This window comes from Cyphomyrmex costatus, unplaced genomic scaffold (assembly GCF_001594065.2).
Source record: "Cyphomyrmex costatus isolate MS0001 unplaced genomic scaffold, Ccosl1.0 scaffold1211, whole genome shotgun sequence".
Lineage (NCBI taxonomy): Eukaryota > Metazoa > Arthropoda > Insecta > Hymenoptera > Formicidae > Cyphomyrmex > Cyphomyrmex costatus.
In genome coordinates this window covers 30,263-51,350 of record NW_017275187.1, presented here as the reverse complement: position 1 = coordinate 51,350, position 21,088 = coordinate 30,263, and the positions used below count along the sequence as shown (strand labels likewise).

The window sequence follows — 21,088 nt, the reverse complement described above, 5'->3', positions numbered from 1 at the left end:
GGAAATTGTCGATTGCTGACAATGACTTTTTAATCGTATCCAATTAAAAAAGCAACCCACTCGCAAATCTTTGCCAATTGATAAATAACTAACACTTAATTCTCATTTTATTTATTGCAATAATAGAAGCGCAGTTAAATAAACGAAATTTTAAAATCAATAAATAAACAACATTAAAGCTTATATTGAAACTTTAATGTTGTTCTTAAACTTTAAATCAAGCTTGTTTAATAAAGGAGTCTATAACCAAAAATTGATAAAAAATATGTTGCAGTTGTAGAGATCTTTAATAATCAATCGACTTTTTCGAATCAATTATGCGATTGCAAATTAAATTAAAATAAAAATTAAAATATTTATCAAATTTTTAACGTCTTCTATTAATAGTTATTACATAAAACTCTTACTAAATAATTATTTTTAATTATTTAGTAATGACAAATTAATAATAATTACAAGCTTTAAGTAAAGATATGACAAAAATAAAAATTGGAGCATAAGATTCCGTAGGAAACAAAAATTGGAACAATAAAATGTAAAATAAAGTGTAAACATCTCTTTACACATTTTGTTATCGTTCCAATTGTTGCCTCCTATAGAAACATTGTTTGTGCTTCTGTCACTTTTTCCTTATATTTGACTTACGCTCCAATTTTTTTATTCTCACCAGTGAAGCAGAACATCACAAATAACTAAAACGTGAAAGTGACGTTAAAATAAATTGTAAATGATTGAAAGATGACATTTTTTAGTAATCACTGTGGAGCTATTTTGTCATCATTTTGCTGTCAAGCTGGTGACTTGTGTTCTGCTTGAGTAAAAAATGACTGTATATTAGTGGATATATATATAATATATGTAGAAAAGGTCAACACGATTCTCTCACGAGAGATGACCGACTTGAGAGAGATAAGCTTTAAATCAAGCTTTGCATGTTTAATAATTAAGGTATATCCGTAGTTACAAAAGTTATATACAAAAGTTGATAAGAAAATATATTATGGTTGTTGAGATCTTTCATAATAAATCATTGTGATCTCAGCAAAACGCACATTTTCTCCGTTTTTTGTCAAATAGGCAGTAGTTAAGTAGAATAATAAAAATATTATGCAATAATTACAAATAAATTATGTAAAATAAAATCGCATATATTATATACATATATTTTATTAAATAAGTGATTAATTATTATGTAACACTTTATTTTGTCATTTTATTTCTTACAAAAATTTTTTCAATTATTTTGAATTACTTTTTCTTTTGAACATCAACGATAATTTTTGAGCTTTAAAAAATTATTTTAAAAACTAATAAATACAACATGTATGTGTATATACGATTATCATGCAAAACTTAGCCTATTTTTTAAATGACGGATATTTTTTACTAATTTTAAATAGTTTTTTCTACAAATATTACTAATAACAAACTGTAAATTATTAAAAAAAAAAAATAATAAAGCTCGCGCATTGTCGTTCCTATTTTACGGACTGACGATAATTCAATTAGTCACGTCACTTTCGAATTGACGTGAAGATGTCACGGTGGTCGCGTATCTCCCCGACCGGTCACCGATGTCGCCAGCGGCCGACGATCGACGATGGTCTATGGCCGAGGCGTCGTGTGAAATCGTGGAAGCCCGTGATACGCGCGGCAAATGGCCGCCGATGGCCGCGGTGGTGCAGTTTCCGAGGCGGTGCGTGGTGTTGCGTGACGTCCGACTGCGTTCGGCTGCGATTGCGGTTCCGCGTAGGCGCGTGCGGTTGTCGCGTACGCCACGCGGCTTCCTGCGTCGACCGCGTCAACGTCCTGCGGCAACGTCGTCGTTATCGTCGTTGTCGCCGTTGTCAGCCTCGTCCACGTCGCGGCCGAGGTAACATCGACACCCGGGACGTGATGTGAGGCTTCGTTGACGGCCGATCCCGACCGCCTACACGCCGAGAAGATTTGCACGCGCTGCAGTCAGCCAGCGAGGATCCAGCCAGCCAGCCAGCCAGCCAGCGAGGTGCGGCTGGCGATGAAAGCCGCGAGAACCGATCGCGGCACGTCGGTGATGAAATCGGTGTCCGAGGGCGAGCTGGGCGTGGAGGAAGAGGTTAAATCCGCGGAACCGCGCGGCGCCACACGGCTCAAGCGCACCTTTACACTGCCGAGAAACCCGTTTCAAAGTGCCAGCAGCAGGATGTCGCGGCGACGTCCGAAGCAGCAACAGCAGACCCATGGGGACTCGAGAGACGCTAACAACGGCGCGCCAAGCGCCAAGGAGAACGCCAGGAACAACGCTCGGGACGGCGTGCAGCCGCCGTCTCAGCAGCAGCAACGACAGAACAACGCAACGGGGAGACTGCATGGCGGTCAGCAGACCGGCAATCAGGATTCCCAGGAGCGACCGTGCGGCAAGAAGGTGTTTCGCCGGCCCTCCTGGAAGAAGTTCATCAACAAGATGGTGCGGCACATGTCAAACGTCGGCACCCAGAGCCACAAGTCCGCCGCGATGATCCATCATCAACGGTGCAGTGGTGGCGGCGGTGGCGGCGGCGGCGGCGGCGGCGGCAGCGACGACCTCGGCTCGAGCGCGGGTGACATCAGGGTGCCGCCGCCGCGGCCGGCGCACATCCCGCCGGATCGTGTACCGGGTGTCATAGGCCTACGCAATCACGGTAACACGTGCTTCATGAACGCCGTGCTGCAGTGCCTCTCGCACACTGACATTCTCGCCGAATACTTCGTCCTGGACCAGTACAAGGTCGACCTATCGCGCCGCAACAAGCTCAACTCGAAAAAGTACGGCACCAAAGGCGAGATCACGGAACAGCTCGCGCTGCTCCTCAAGGCGATCTGGAGCTGCCAGTACGATCCGGAAATGAGCACCGCGTTCAAGAGCGTCGTCGACAAATACGGTAGCCAGTACCGCGGCAATTTGCAGCACGACGCCCAGGAGTTCCTCCTCTGGCTGCTCGACAAGGTGCACGAGGATCTCAATCAGGCAACCAAGAAAAAATACAAGATCATAAAGGTGAGCGCGTCTCCTCTTCATCTTCTTCGTCTCCTCTTCGTCGTCTTTTTCTTCTTCTCCTCGCCACACGGAAAGAAGAGAGTTTCGTTGAGGCTAAAAATTTAGCTAGATACAGATCTGAAAGTAACTTTGAATTATTTACGGGAAATAAGGTTCTTAAGATGATTTATTAGCTCTACTATTAAAATTGACGTTTAATTTATCCTGAAATATTAATTTCAGCTTTAATTTGCGATTGTGCTTTCAAATCTGATAAACCTTATCGGCGCGCAGTTTATAAAACTGAAATAATATATTTGTGGAGAGATTTGCATTTTGTATTATCAAGTACTAAGATCTGCTTGATTATTAAAGATAGAATTGTTTCTATTAATTGAAAATGAAATAATTTTGTTTAGTTGTTTAAATAATTATGTAGAGTGCTTAAACTGGTTGCTAGAAAATCAAAATTTTTTTGATTAAAAAACACAAATAAAAAAAACAATTTTAATAAATATATTTACTAAATGTAAACATGTATTTATCTCTGATATAGAAATAAATAATTTTATTTAACTACCATTTTTTTGTTGACTGAATATTTACTATAAGTAAATGTTTACATTCAAAGAAATATAGGTGTGTCTTAAAATATTTTTTTTAGTAAATTTTTTCAGTCTACACACATAATAATATATTATTTTGATGGTAGAGTAAAATTATTTTCAGACTGTATCCAGCTAAGCGTTTAGATAATCTAGCAAAATCATCCTTTCCGTGGTAAAATTGGCGTGACGAACGCGCGAATCGCGCCGATTAAACTGTCCCGTAAGGAGGAAAGTCACCAATAATCAACCGTTCCACAATCCGACGTTTAATCGAGCTTACGTGTCTTATTTGTATTTTGAAGACCCTTGGAATTCAGCTGTCATTAATTCTCAACCGGAGATCACGAGATTAGTATTTAATTGGTCTAGTATTAATTGATTCAAATTGAGCCACTTTAGCGGACTGCATCCTTTGTAATCTACCAACACAACGTTACGCTCCCAACGTCGGACGCGGGAACGTGGAATAGTCATCGAACTATTGTTATTTCGATGTCACCTCGAACCGTGGGAGCCGTCTGCGAATTATTATCTCTTTTTCTTTCGGCGTGGGATGGTATTGTTGCTCTCCTCTATTTTTAAACGCCGTTGGTCGCGTCGTCGGGTGTATTTTTAGTATAGTAACGTAAGGTCGCGCGCGCGCGCGCGAAAACGAAAATGACGATGTCAACACGTGCGCGATTGGCTTAACCACATAAAACACGATCGTCGGCATCTTGACCTCGAATGAAAATTATGTCAGGTACATCCCCACAATGGGAGGATAATAAGTGCAGGTGAAGATGGTTATGTGGAATAGGAAAGCGATATCTCTCGTTCATCTAAATAGTCATACGATATTTTTTATCATGACAATTATTGTTAAAAAGAATAGTTTGGAGATTAGAGTCAAGGATGTTAAAATTGAGCAAGTTATACCGTTTCTTTTAATAATATATATATATGTATATTTCTTAATTATTTACCGTAATTTAGAAACGCAATTTTTTGTAATTACAAACGAGTGGAAATTATAAATTATTATTATAAATTAACCGTTTCGCAGGTATGAATTGATTGAGTATTAATCACCTTTAAAATAGTAAATATTGATATTAATTTATTTAGAGATACAAATTAATATAATTAATATAAAATTAATGTGCTAATATACTTGCATTAGTATTAAAATTATTGATTAAATAACTAATCATATATATAATATTTACATTATTAACAATTTATTATTATTTTTTTATTTTTTTGAGAAAAGAGGTGAATTGTGGTGAATCGCTCTTGATGAATCAGAGTTCTGCTTAATATAGAATCAAAGAAAGTGCGAAACACTGCACATTGAAGCCATTGAAGCTTATCGATAATCGTCATTCGATATATCTTTGATATCTCTAATATCTGTACCAATTAATACTTATTTATTACTTTATTATATCCACTGTAATAAAAAAAAATCTCACGATACTTTCTAGCACGAAGATAACGGTGACCATCTGCAATAAAATCCGAGATATTCAACAGACTAATTAAAATGAGTATAAAAGTAGCATTCTGCTTCCAAGCACAGCAGACACGTAGACCATTAAATGCATTCTTTGGTAGTCGCTTAATCGTCGTGCTAGACGTCACGACGAAAGAAACTTTCTCTTTGGATCGTCGTGGCCAACCATGTGAGAGACGCTCGACGAAAGCTCGTTACGGCTCTTTCTCTCTCCCTTCTCTCTCTCTCTCTCTCTCTCTCTCTGTCCTTTTCTCTTAAATATCGCGTGTACAGTGTCGTGCATGTACGCATGCAGTGCGTAGGCACGACTGCACACGAATGTGTATTCTCGACGTTGACAATCTCTCGTGTGCGTGCGTGACAACTGGCGGAAGCCATGAACACGCGAGCCAAGCCGACGTCCTTTCTCGCATCATCTCGTCCGACACCTTTGCCATGTGTAGACAAACCGAGATATAGATACGATCGGCCAGACTGTGTCTCTTAAACACCGAACACACGTAACGTGCGATAACACAGATATGACGAAATCAATGCCGAATTAACATTTTGAACGCAACGGAAGGAGTTCACCGAAGGAGGTTGCCAATCTTATCTTAATTGAAGACAAATATTTCACATGGTGGCTGGCGCCTTCTGTAATTCTCATCGGGCTTTGTTTGGTACCCGCCAACGCATCTGCTTAAAATTTTTTAATCTTAAATCTTTTAAAAGACACCACGTTCTTTTAAAGATTATAAAAGGTTTTAAAATTTTTACGATAAGAAAGTTGTATTCTCTGTAGGTTTACATTTTTGACCGATAAGATATAGGAAAATAACAATATTGAAAATAAAAAAAGAGACAAAGGTATTATAGAAAAAATTAAAAAAGAAGGAATACAAGAAGAAAAACGAGATCGATATTTTTACAAAAAGGGAGCGGTAAAATATAGGAGAGTAAAGATAACATTTTCGAGTGATGTTTGAGAATAACGAAAGCACATATTTTGTTAAAATTTGGAAAGTGAAGTTCTTTATAAATATTGTTAGTACACAGAAAGAATGGTTTTACTGGAGTTTCTAAAAATTTAACTAGGTGCAGCTCAGAAGATAATTCGGACCATCGAAATGATTATGAAGATTCACGCTAATTGCTAGAATATAGAAATTTTTTCAGCTTCGCTCATCATGTTTGAGTTTCCTACGTAATTATATTTTGATGGTCCAACAAAATTATCTAGTTAAATTTTTAGTAAAATTTTAGAATAAAATTTTTCTTTCCGTTATATTAATCAGAAATAAAACATTTATAAGTTATTTTAATATTATAATATAATTTAACATGCATAGTATAACGTATGTAATAATATATAACACGAATTAAATATTCGTGTGACAGTTTAATTTGATGTTGGAATAAGTTTTTTTAGAACTTTCGTTTCAAAAATGCAATTATTATTAATTCGACCCAAGCGGCACGATAAGCTTTGGTCCATTTTTTATTTAAGTGCTGCTTCTCGAAACAAGCCAATCGACGAACGACCAGTCAGTCGAGACCTTAACCCGAATTTGCTTCACGTTCGAAAATACGTGCTACGGTTTTCAATTACGAGATCCCAAGGTGGATGGTGCGAGACTGAAATGTCGCGAGAGTAAAAAAAAAAAGAGAAAAGGAGTTTGATCCAAAAATGTATGTCACTTGAGAGAATTGCGATTTCCCCGAAAGCATTTAATGCCAAGGGCCTGACGATCGTAGAGCAAAGACGAACGTCGTTAATTCACGAAAATAATCGAATTATTCGTAAAACTTCACAGCCGATAATTGCTCATTTTTTAAATCGTGTTATGAAATCGTTTCTTCAGATTAAACGCGGCGATTGTTAATTATTTATCGATACTGATTTAATATAAGTCACGAAATCGTGTAAACGTCACTATTATCAATGATTATCATTATATCGTGAAAAAATAACCGTGCTCCTATCGGCGATGTCACACTTCTTCATAATAATAATGTCAACGCTTGTCGAACAAATAAGTGAACGACGAGTAATATGATTTAAAAGCTCCGCTTGATTTGCAGGAATACGATAAAAGTATCGTAAACTCGATAATCTGGTCAAAACAGCAATAAAATATATAAGATAACGAATTAGTTATTCTGTATAAATTATATATGTAACATATATAATTGTTTTTAATATACACACTCGGAGCATGCTTTTGTACCTCATCTTTGCATGATTATTCATCTCCCGTTGTTATCTTATCGGTCTCTTTCGGTTGCGGTTATTCCTATATCGTTTACTGAGTTAGCAAAGATAAGGTCCGCATAACATCGAACAGCGATCATTTGAACAACCTGATCGTTTAAATTGCAGGGTATCAATAAACCCTCTCTCGTCGCTTATTATTAAATGTACCGTTTCTGCGAAGTTACACTTACGACGAAACGTGCTCGATCATCGGCGGCGTCAAATAAATTGATATCGAAGCGGACACGTCATTTTTATCGCGTCGTTCTTTCGGCGCGAACGTTTTATCCTCGCACGCGATCTCGAGTGGAGACGTGCACCTTGCGCGTCCTTTTCGAGTGCCTGTATCGAGAAACCGTATCGCACTCACGCACGACACACATACGCGCGAGCGGATCGTCGTCGTCGCGACGCGAAGTCGCGCGGGAGGAAATCGGAGTCGAACGCGCGCCGGTACCGTAACGAGGACCGGCCTTGAACGGGGCCACGGAGATCCAGTTATCAGTTCGCATCGCTGAACTGACTCTTTCGTAAAGAGTCACTACATTGATAAAGTATCGCAAACTCTCCATCATCTCGACGCAGAGACCTATAATTAAGTGCACTTAACACCTTGAGTGCCGATCAATTTTTATGTAGGAGTACCGCGGGAGTCGGAGCCTTTGAAACTATCCAACGTTTGGAAATTATTATTTTTTATGCAATTTAAGAACCTTGAATTGAAGTTATTTCAGTATATACTGCTGTGGAAAATTACTACGGAAAACCTGTGACACTCGCACGATGTGTGTAATGACTGCATCTAATAAGTCTGTTTACATTTTGTTTACACTTTTTGCACTCGACATCTCCGCTGCTTTCACTTCTTTATCTTATTTCAAGCGTAAGAATTTTGGAGGATTTCACATTACGCGAGCAGACCTAATGCGCTAAAATCGTGTGCGCTGAAATCGTGCACCTACCCGCTATTTTGATGCAAAACATTGAATATGCCGTTGCGGTACTTTATCAATCCAGTGACTTTACTTTTTCGCGAATTACAGCGCATATGTGGACTAACTACTGTCATCCGGCGTCAACGTACGCTCGCGCGCGTTTCACACTTCGCCAGCTTTCGGCTCCGTCGGTTTCTTGACGGATAATCCTGCAATTGGAGTACCGCATGCGTTCACTACGGTACTTCGAGGTGGAATGCACGAGACGGTGACTTTGGCTATTGCGACAAATTTCTTCTAATTTGCCAGTTTTACAGAACGTTTGCTATGTGGAAGAACTTTGAAAAACCTGAAATTTTCAAGGAACTTTCTTTTGTCCTTTAAACATGAAGGATTATTATACAAATTTTATCGGAACTGGGGAAAATTTTGGAATTATACTTTTGAATTGAAATTTTGTCTTTTCTGAAAACGTTCTGAATTTTTTGAACTGAATCTCACTTTAAAAGGGTGGAAAATCCTAGCAATTTAGAGAGTTGTTTCTTCAGTCGTTAAGTCTTTTGTTAATAATGTGAAACGTTGATAATCAGCAATAAACGTGGCATATGCTTGTATATACATTCTTGTGTTTTTGTGAGCTTTTATTAAAAAATCGGGTTAATAATAGAATATAGGTACTTAATAGAAAATGGAAGTTCACTGATACTATATTGTAGTGATGAGCTTTTTATATTATACTAGGTTTCGCGGCTCAGTGTAGAACGAAAGAAATAGTCTCGTGGAATTCCTGTCTTCTATTAATTTATAATTTATTTGCTTGCGCCATGCAGTTTATTTCAAAATTGCATTAAAAAAATTCTCTAATCTTACCTAGAATTTTGATTAAAAATACCTAGAAGAAAATATCAGAATTTTTTAATAGGATTTCAGTAAACATTCTTTTTTTGTTTTAGTATAATTATTTATTATGAATCTTTGATAGTAAACTAATCGAATTAACTGTAACACATGTGAATTCGTGTTTTAAATAATTCAAAGACTTAATCGTAAATTTAATTTAAATTCAGTCAAAAAAGAGGAGTAATCACGTCTCTCATTTATGTCTGTAATATGATGCACTAATTTCATCGATTATATGCACGTCGTAATTGCAAATCAGGTGGTGAAATCTCCTATCTTCGTAAAACCGGCTGTGTCAGTATAATAGTTTAAAAAAATCCAGGCTCCTGTTTGAGAAGCGAGTTGCATGTATCTGATCCGACCGGATGGCATGAATGTAACTCGTTTTCTAGTACGGAGGGAGAAGGGTAATCACCGTAATTATTAGCAAAATATTTACGTAATGCTATTTATTTATAGACCGTTCGAGAACAACGCAGACGTGAAAAAAGAATGTTACGCCCATTATCCTTGCGTGACCTGTTCTCTTGCGTTTCATACGCACACTCGGGAACGGAACTATGCAAAAAAAGGAAGAATCGCAGCTCTTCCTGCACATATTTCGAATACCACGCATCGATGATCGTGTACGCAATATGCACGCATTCAAAAATATTGCGTCACCACAAATCGCGGCCAATCGACGAGACTCTCACGTGAACGTCGCATAAATAAATTTTTAATGAAAGAAATCGCATTTTATATAGGGAATTGTGTGTATCGTGAACTCTTATCGTGTAGACATATCAAGTGGCACTTTATTTGTCGATATCTTACTAAGGAAAAACAACGATGTACGAAAGAATAGATTTCAATCTTTTTGTTTTATATCTCGATTACAAAGAGAGAGGGAGGGAGGAAGATTTTATATCTTATGATAAAATTGTTTAGACAAATATCTTTTTAGCAATCATACGAATACATTATAGGAAAAATGTTTTGTTCTATGTGTGTGTGAATGAAAATTTTACAACAATAAATATTCGGTTGAAATATGGTATAACACAATTTTTTTTAACGTACCGAACTATAATTTTACGTAAAATTAATTGTTTAAGTTGGTGTAATTTTATATAAACAAATATTTTTGTTATTTACAAAGCAAAGAAATTATTTTGCGAAGGTAAATAAATTTTGTGTTATATAATTAAATTATTTGATTGCTATTAAAAAAAATGCTTTAATTAAACAGTTTTTTTTTTGCTGAAAGTACTAAATTTTTCTTCCTCGTGTACAATGACAGTTTATTATCAACTATGTGTAATCGTCACAATAATGTTATCATAATGTAAATGATATGTCATTTTCTTGATAAGTATACAATGATATGAAGTAATTGAGCAAAAGTACTTCTATTTTTTTCATAGAAAAATTAAGAGCATTTGCTTTTGCAAAAGTTAAAATATTTGTTTCCTTAAATAAAACGGCGATAATATTAAAATGTTTAATTGTAAATTTGAAAAAAACTTTCTATTTTATAAAAGTGATAAATATATATTGTAAATGTTTCTAAATATAGTCAACTAAATCAAGCGGTATACGTATTATTTAAATATAATGAGATTTATGTTTATTCATTTTATGTGATATATATTTCTAAATAATGCATGTCTAATTTATGTACTTTCGTACAATATTATAATTGTGTTTGCTAATTTACATATATTCATCAGTAAGTAATTATCTTTAAATACTTTTAAATATATTATTATACGTTTCGCAAGAAAAACGAAAGATTGCGTTGTGATACCGGAAAATGCGTTATCGTGTTCTTATTTTAAAATAGATATCCTTCTGCATTCATTTTTATTTTTACCGATATAACTCACTGCGTCCATAGAAAACTCACAAACGGAATTCGCGACTCATCGGTCCTTCAGGGATGTGTTCCAAAATTCAACTCTGTCAATTTCGAATGTCTTTTATCCTTGTTCAATATTCGATGAATAACAAGGGTAAAATATGATCCTCGGATTGACAAAATCAAGCTTTGGAATGTACCTCTGATTTTTTGCAAATTGCGAAACAGTCAAATTGTGTGGATGAACTTTGCGATAAAAGGGTATGTTAAGTTAGCACCCCAACTATAGTACTCAGGAGTTCTGATTAGAGTTCCCACTTCCTTTTGACGAGACGAAGAGTTCCCTATAGTTAATAACAAGAGTTTTCTGCTCAATAAACATTTTTTTTACATTTTTTAAAAATGGGGTGCAAACTTTTTATCGAATTTCGAGGTGGAATAGTTCTGAGCGGCTTAATAGCTTCAATTTGCGATTGCCTAGAGTTCCTGATATGTAAAAAAAATTTTCGAATATTAAAAAAAAAATTAAAAATTTTTGAAAAATTAATTTTTAGATACAATAGTTCTGATGATAATTCCTGCTTCTTTTTGACGATACGAAGAGTTCTCTATGATTTTTAATGATATATGCGCTTAATAATCATTTTTTAATAATTTTTAAAAAATGGAGTGCTAACTTTTTAACGAAATTCAAGGTTGCATAGTTCTGATCAGCTTAACAGAAGTATTTTGTGAATACCTAGAGTTCTTGATACATAAAAAACATTTTTGAAGAATAATAAAGTTTAAAAAAAATAGTAGAAATCTTTGAAAATTTTTTTGAGAGTACCGAGTAGTTCTGAGTTGCGTTTCTTATAGTACTCGACGAGTTCTATCGAAAACTGTAAGGTGGAAAAGCGATTGGACCAACGGTTTGCAAGATACAGCGACATTTGTCGGAAGATCAACAATTTTTAAAGTGAGTATATCTCGGAAACCGTTGGTCCAATCGCTTTGAGCCCTGATACTTTTCGACAGAACTCGCCAAGAACTGTCCAGAACTCCGATCAGAACTACTCGGTACTTCCAAAAAATTTTTGATCAACAATTTTTTTCTAAGTCCCACGTCGGAAAATTTTTTGAGAGTACCGAATAGTTCTGTTCGGAATTCTGGACAGTTCTCGACGAGTTCTGTCGAAAAGTATGAGGGCTCAAAGCGATTGGACCAATGGTTTCCGAGATATACTTTAAAAATTGTTGATCTTCTGTCGCTGTATCATACAAACCGTTGGTCCAATCGCTTTTTCACCTTACAGTTTTCGATAAAACTCGTCGAGAACTATAAGAAACGCTACTCAGAACTACTCGGTACTCTCAAAAAATTTTCCGACGTGGGACTTAGAAAAAAATTTAAAGTCAAAATTTTTTGGGAGTACCGAGTAGTTCTGATCGGAGTTTTGGACAGTTCTCGGCGAGTTCTGTCGAAAAGTATCAGGGCTCAAAGCGATTGGACCAACGGTTTCCGAGATATACTCACTCTAAAAGTTGTTGATCTTCCGACAAATGTCGCTGTATCTTGCAAACCGTTGGTCGAATCGCTTTTTCACCTTACAGTTTTCGATAGAACTCGTCGAGTACTATAAGAAACGCTACTCAGAACTACTCGGTACTCTCAAAAAAATTTTCAAAGATTTCTACTATTTTTTTTAAACTTTATTATTCTTCAAAAATGTTTTTTATGTATCAAGAACTCTAGGTATTCACAAAATACTTCTGTTAAGCTGATCAGAACTATGCGACCTTGAATTTCGTTAAAAAGTTAGCACCCCATTTTTAAAAAATTATTAAAAAATGATTATTAAGCGCATATGTCATTAAAAATCATAGAGAACTCTTCGTATCGTCAAAAAGAAGCAGGAATTATCATCAGAACTATTGTATCTAAAAATTAATTTTTCAAAAATTTTTAATTTTTTTTTTATTATTCGAAAATTTTTTTTACATATCAGGAACTCTAGGCAATCGCAAATTGAAGCTATTAAGCTGCTCAGAACTATTCCACCTCGAAATTCGATAAAAAGTTAGCACCCCATTTTTAAAAAATGTAAAAAAAATGTTTATTGAGCGGAACTCTTGTTATTAACTATAGGGAACTCTTCGTCTCGTCAAAAGGAAGTGGAAACTCTAATCAGAACTCCTGAGTACTATAGTTGGGGTGCTAACTTAACATACCCGCGATAAAACACGTTTCTCGAGGAAAATTTGGACCAAGCAAAATTTTGGCCACGATGTCTAAAATTAATCAATATAAAGTTTCAAGTTTTGTGATTGTACGTTCTTATAAAATAAACTAAATATATAAATATAATAACAATATATATCGCAAAGTATAAAAATTGGTTCCTGGAACTTTTAAATTTTTTGCAGCATTGTTCATACGAGTAATTTGTGAGTTTTTAACATAATTATCTTAATGGTTCAACAAGATATTTTCAGGCTTATGTTCGGCAAAATTTTAGATCTTTTAGGCAAAATTATTCTTTCCGTGCAACGTTACGATATCCATCGAATGTCATCTATGTGAGGCAACTCGTTTCTGCGAGAACTCGGTCGCGCTAAACAGGTCGGAGAGTGTTTCTAATGCATCTCCGACTGATCTATTAGCAGCATTCTTTTAGGAAGATTGGCGGCACGGTCGGATATTTGTAAGGTTACCGGCATGTATATGCGCGAATGTAACTATGGTTTTACGAGTCGGGTACACGTGCACCAGGCGTGACATTGACCAATTGTGAGCGCGAGTCGTTCCAGCCGTACGCATCGGAAATTACTTCCGGCAACCGGATCGCTGATACATCCTGCGCGATCACTCCAGTGATTATCCCATTCTGCGGTTTTTCATCGCGTGTTACAAATTACACGGCTTCGGAAAGCGCGAACGTGTCCTCGAAGCTCTGCGTGCCGGTCGCTAACGTTCTGTGTTAACGAGGGTCACCCGATACCTTTCATCATTGAAATATGTTGCTCGAGGTATTACGTAACATTCCAGTGCGATCTCTCATTGGTACTTATTGGAATTGTGTCAAAGCTTTTACGTTATATAATGGAATGTTCTGTCGTAAATATGACTTCAAAATTTTCTTTTATTGTGGGATGTATTAATGTTAAATGATAATTAGAAGAGTTAAAAGTTTTATTAATTTTCAATCACACAGCTTATTTAAGAAATCAAACATTTCGATTCAATTTCAAGCTATTTTTAAGTCACACAGCTATCTTTAAATATATTAAAAAAAAATAGTCTTATATTTTCCACAGCACGTGACACGATCAATATTGGTTCTTAAAATTTGGATTTGTGTGTCACCTTTAAAACTGTATCATTTAAAATTGAGAGTCATATTGATCTTTGTTTAAATTAATATTGACATTTTCGATCGTCAGACGGAATCTAATAATAATACCTGTGAATTTCATATCTTTCGCCTTTATGCTTTTATTATTAAGAATCTCGCTCGTTGACCGAAAATGTCAATATCCATATTCTATTGGAATTGATGTGTTAACATATCGATTCCAATTCGCTTATTATTATTCTATCATGTTTCTCTCTTTCTCTCACTGTCTTTCTTAATCATTTCCTCAGTTTATTTAATTTTATTTGGTTTATCGGGGAATTATAACGTTAAAAACGCCGGCTATTTGCAAACTTGACGGTATCGATTTTCTTTCAAGGATTGTTATATCTCATTTACGCGCGGTAACAAAATAGACGTACAATGTGCGAATGGCTGGTCAATAATGACTCCTATAACTTATATGATGTGCGCTACTTGCAGTAAGTTCGAATAGTTGCAGGCAATAAAGTTTTACCACAATGCGTTGAATGCCACGATATACCGCTACCTCGCGGATTTCTTGTAGCTCTCTATGAAGTCGCGTCTGCGACCGACTCGAAGGCTACGAAAACGCACAACCTCGATATTTATTATCCTATTAAGAGGAGGTCGTATCTATGCTGGACTGAAACCAGACTGCAACAAAGTGAAACGAAATTGCACTCAACAACAAAACTGGAGAAGTCTCAATAAATTCTTTAATTGAATTTTAAAAAATTAAATAAAAGAAAATAATACTTTGTTAATTTATTCGATATAGAATTAAACACTCGGGATATCTTAAAAAATGTTTATATACGCGAAGAACACACTCTAGTTCATAATAATAAAATGTCGGAATGCGCGCGGCAGCGCAGGTTGGTTTGTAATACGTTGAATTATGTCATATCAGATATCACTTGATCGTATCGTTCAGCTTTGCTCTATCGAATAGCGAAATCGTTATCGGAGCTTATCACCCCGGTTTTATGCAATAATTGCAATTTTATGGATTATTTTAAGACTCGTCATCTGTCGAATTTCCGAAGTCAAGTTGAATAAAGCGAAGGGGATCTTTCATTGTCTCCATCGTGTAGCAATCGGTGCATCAAGTCCTGCGACGTTAGGTCGCTAAGTGCAACGGCTTACGTTAATGAGCGCATAGCGTTTTAGCATGTCGGCGACAATTGTGGCGAAGCCACGCGGAGTTCGTTAGCGGGCTCGGTCGGCTCTTCCTCCTCCTGATGCTTCCTCCGCGTGTCTTCCTTTCGGTGAAGGGAAAAGGAGGCGAGTAGCGGCTGCGACGGCGGCAATCTATTAATAGAGCACGGACGCGTTACGGATGATTGTCGTTATGTGCTTTGAGCGATAACCGAGTTTCACGTTAACGTCGGATCGAGAAGGAGGGCGGTCGCGGACCCCACACGCTCCGGGATTCACACTCGCGAGGAACGCGCCGCCGTCGCTGGCGTGCGTACGGCTTCGTGGTCGCGGTGGCAGACGGCCTCGCCTCAAACCCATTTCGCCAGATTACATAAACCGCACTGCAAAATGGAACTGCGAAAAAAAAAAGAGAAAAAGAGGAGCTCGACTCGTTACTTGATGCGTTTGCTTGTCGAGTAAAATTGACAACGAGATATTGTTCTTTTACTCCAAAAAGTGACACGTTTCAAAAAACGTGATTTTCGAATTATTAATTATTATATGGATGAGTTAGGTGAATATTACCTTATCAATCGTTAGAAGTGAATTAACTTAACTTTATAAAAAATTGTCAAAACAGGTGATAATTAAAAAAAGTGATTTTAAAAAATCGTCAGTCATTATAATTATAAAAAATATGTTTTTTTTAAAAGGATTGTGGAACATAAATGATAAAAACAATATTTGATCATATTAAGAGTATAATTTTTTTTCAATATTATTTGATTAGTGAATAACTTTCTATCAAATCGAAAAAAGTTTTTCCTTTTTTTCTGAAAAATGTAATTTTTTTTAGTTGTATATTACTTTTAAAGTGGGGAAGCGATAGATATATTGAAATAATTTCATTCTATTAAAATGTTTACAAATCACATATCTAACATCGTTTAACACGCTCTAATTTGTTTTTCTATTTGCAGAACTCATTTGGCAGACCCGATGACATCGTCGCCGCTGAGACGCTCGCGAATCATGTGCGGTGTAACAACTCCTTCGTACACGCTGTATTCCAAGCGCAGTTCCGGTCTAGTCTGACTTGTCCAAGATGCCACCGACAGTCGAACACCTTCGACCCCTTCCTGTGCGTGTCGGTGCCGGTGCCACAGAATCATCGGCAGATGAATCTCTATGTGAACGTCCTTTACACATCGCAGCAGCCGCGGCAAGTCAAAATTGGTGTGAGTGTGAATCAGGCAGCCAACGTGAGAGAACTCCGAGAAATCCTAGCCAGCGACACCGGCGTAGACGAGAATCACATGTTACTGACCGAGATTCACGAAGAAGGATTTCACAGGTTAAATTGCAATTTAAAAACTTCTTAAAATATATATTGTATTCTATAGGCGATAGGGAAACAATTAGCGCTCAGAATAAATTTCATGGTAGACGTAAGGTGGGTTAAGGATTAGAATATATGTTAGGATAAAAAGTATTGTGGAAAAGTGAACGTAGAGAATTGTGTATTTTTAAAATGCGGAATCTTGTGATGAATTTTTTGTCAATTTTTTTATAATTCTAAAGAAAAACAGTAAATAAATCAAACTATACTGTAAAAACAAGTTTTATTCGCGTATTACGAAAAATGCGGAAGTATAAAAATAACTTTTTTTATTGTTTTGAAATTTTTAATCGACTTGTATATAAAATATTTTATGTTATAATAGTGAAACAAAAAGAATGATACATGTCCTTTATTTTCTTTCTACAGAACCTTCTCTGATTGTCAGCCTCTATCCGTGATCATGGAAAACGATCCACTTTATTGCATTGAGCTGCCGCAATTGAAGGAACCTACGGAGCAAGCGTATATCTTGCTAGTTTGGATCAACGTTCTCGTAAAGGGGGATTTGAGGCAACGTTTCGGCAGCCCGTACACGATGCAGGTATCACGCGAGACGTCCTACGAGGATCTGCAGAAGCTTCTGCTCAAGGAGATGCACAGCACGCTGGCGGATGACGTTCTTACAACCAGCCAAAGCCCTGGGCTCTTCAATATCCGCGTTGCTGATCCGGCAGCGACGCCGATCCAAGATGAGCATCCTTGTATCGATCCTTGCGTAGAGCATCCTCTTTATACGGAGCAGATCGAGCAAGCGTTGGCGCTTTGCGCCGACGACTCGGGTCCGCAACATGTAAAGTTGATCCTTGAATGGGACGAGGCTACCAAATGCAATATTATACAGGACGACAGTGATCAGATCGAGGAACACGCCAGCGTGAAACAATTAAAAACTAATTCCGAGCTTGGCGGCGCGGTAACTTTAGAGGAATGTTTCGATTTGTATACGCGAGCAGAAATATTAGGCGCGGAGGACGCGTGGCATTGTCCTTACTGCAACAAGAAACAAGAAGTCGTAAAAAAGCTAGGTCTCTGGTCATTGCCTGATATATTAGTCATACACTTGAAAAGATTTCGTCAGCAATCTAAGCAACGGTCAACGTCCAAGCTGACTATGCTAGTGGACTTTCCCTTGTACGGTTTCGACATGACGCCACATCTCGCTCACAATGGAGTTCAGACGACGCATAATAACGTCACCAGCTTGGGCGGTCTGGGTTGGTCGCCCTGGAAGAAACCACGACCGCGGCAACACAATATTCCCAAGTACGACGAGAATGTGTACGATCTCTACGCGATATGTAATCATCACGGACAGGACCTACAAGGCGGTCATTACACGGCGTTTTGCAGAAATCCATATGATACGCAGTGGTACTGTTTCGATGACACACGCGTAGAAGCGGTCAATGACACGAATCTAATCACAAACTCGGCGTACATGCTGTTCTACCAGCGAAGAGGCCTGTCCAATAACTCGACGGGAAATTCGTCCGCGGCGTCGACGAGCTCGGCTGGTTCTGGTCTGGATCACTGGGTATCGAAAATGCCACCGTTTTATTTTAATAATAAAAGTACCAGTGATGTAACGAACAATAAGCAAAGTAAATCCCAAGAGATACTATGCCAGGAAAAAATCGTCGAGGAGAAGAATATGACTAATTTCACCAGAGGCTGCGGCAACTACGCGACTCTGCAGCCAAAGAAGAGGAACGCAGTGACGGAAACTGATATTGGGCAAATCGATCATTATTCAGACGACGAAGCACCTTGCAGAAGAGAATGGGTATGTAATACGTGTTATTATTCAAATCAGATATATTTGTGTGTGCGATAGAGGAGTTATTACACTGGATTTTAATATTAAATGATAAAAATAAATTAGTCGATTAATTTTTATTGTAACATTAATATTTGATTGCAGGCCTCCCCGAAACCTGTGCGTAAGACTTCATCCATCACGTTGACGCCACACATACCGCCAGCAATAATTCAGACTGCTAGCAGTGATCCGAATACAACGGTGATACACGAATCCACGTTGTAACACACAATATAAGCCAGACTGAGAGGTCTGGCTCGAGCAATGCTCAATGTACAGTGCCTGGTGTGCCGTGATGTTTGAACAACATCGAGTGGCGAGATTAAAAAAAAGAAGAAAGACAATTCCGATAGAGTATATATAAATCCGTTATTTTTCGATTACTGAACGGAGGACGCGATACGTCGAGAGACGACAAAAGAGGTCGTTCCTTCACCTCGAATTTATATAGAAAATCGCTTTCTCATGGACGCCGATATGAATGATGAATTTCAGCGGCGTGCTTCTCTTCGCGCATGTTATTTCAAGAGGTGTAACAAATCCACACTCAAACGATTTTTCGAACGATGAATAGAAATACGAGGCATTAGTAATTTTTGTAATTGTAATACCATGTTTGTATACAGCTCGCGTGAATTGTATTATATGATAGCTGCTAAGATAGCTTTTTAAAAGAAAGACAAATCTTATACTCATTATATGAAAAATCGCGTATATTCTTAAGAGAAGGGAAAGAAACCTTTAGTTTATATTATACAGTTAGATATCTTGAATGCGATAGGCAACTAAATTCTACCTATGTCCAGAGGAGGAAAAATATATTTCCAAGACCGACAAACGTCGGGTTCGCATCGTGTCATCTTACAATGAAAGTATATGACAATAACGAAAAACAAATTTGTACGTTACAAATCCTGCGTTAAAAATGCACACCTCATTTTCTCTACGAATGATCGTTTCTGGACATACTGTGTAACTACTCGACCGTTGCTTTGAGAATCTATATGCTTATAACTGTAATATTTATATTCTACCTGTATCATCCACTAGTGGCCTTATCTAAGTAATTAATACTGATACACACACGTCACATTATTAAACATTAATCATACGTATTACTCACAACAAGCGTTTTATTTTAGATATCGAGACTGTCTTTTGCGAGAGCCACCGAAATGTGTAACATTAATTCCACAATATCCTCGTCTGATTTAAGAAATCTCATTTAGGAAACACTTGTGAAAGTTATAGTTTATATCACAGCCTACAGTCAAGTTCTTCCAATGACTGTGTGGACACGGCGCTCTATTAATGTGAAAAAGAAAAATGAGCGATACGGTTTTTCTACATAACGGAGGACAAGACAAATCCACAGTTGGTTTCTTATCTCACACAATTGAATATACTTCAATCTCCCAATTTTAACAATCATTCCAATCGGATGTTGAGTAAAGTGCGAACGTGAGAACAAGCGCGAGCGTGAAAGCGAGAATTTATAAATATATATATATGTATACATAACAAGATTATATGAGTGAAAGATGTTTAAGTTATTTTATTAATTAACATTTATTACTAGTCACACGTATCGTGGACACGGGTAGTTAGTAAAACGACAATTAAAGTGCAAACGACGAAATGTGTTTATTACTCGCGAATTATGATTTTTTTAAGTTTCATCAATCGACTGAGAAGATACACACACATATACACACACATATACATTAAATATTACTTACTCTTTCATTGAAATAAATAGAGGATGTATATGTATATATATATACGGAAGAAATGTGTCATTCCACTTTTGTGCACGTTGCAGTACATATAACTTTGTCGTTCTTCGATCTACGGCTCTTGTCGTTCGTTGCATTTTGTTACACGTTTACAAAGAGAAGCGGGAAAAGATATCGTGATATTCTATAATTCGTTGTGTTGGACCGTATATATACATATATGCATACCTTGTCTTTTTGAATATCTTTTTAGGATTAGCGGTAACTCCCTTCTGCGAACTTCTTTACTTATCGACCAAATAAAACGGGACTTAAGTAATTGAGACGGCGCTGCAATTCTGATATCTTACCGACGATATGGCGGAAATCGTGAATAATTTGAATAATTGAAAAATAAATACGATGAGACAAAGTGCGAGATGTTTTTCTTCCCGTTCTGCATCAAAATAGCATTTTTTTTTTTACTTCAACCTTTCCGTGATTATGTTTCGATTCGCGAAAAAATAAACGTTTGTTTAATTCTTAGAGCCGGAGTTTGACATCAACATATTTAAAGTTGAAAATATGACGTTAAAAATTATGTATTACAATTACATTATAAAATGTATGAAGTTAAAAATTTG

At 37.0% G+C, this 21,088-nt stretch overlaps 1 protein-coding gene across 1 annotated transcript; it reads left to right on the top strand.

The window, feature by feature from the left end:
- Positions 1–1,607: 1,607 nt before the first annotated feature.
- On the top strand, positions 1,608–20,446 carry LOC108779907 (ubiquitin carboxyl-terminal hydrolase 31). Its single transcript, XM_018547465.1, has 5 exons — positions 1,608–1,873; positions 1,963–3,016; positions 16,489–16,862; positions 17,277–18,693; positions 18,832–20,446. Exons 1-5 carry the CDS (start codon positions 1,608–1,610, stop codon positions 18,952–18,954), a joined length of 3,234 nt encoding a protein of 1,077 aa, XP_018402967.1. The 3' UTR covers positions 18,955–20,446.
- Positions 20,447–21,088: the final 642 nt, after the last annotated feature.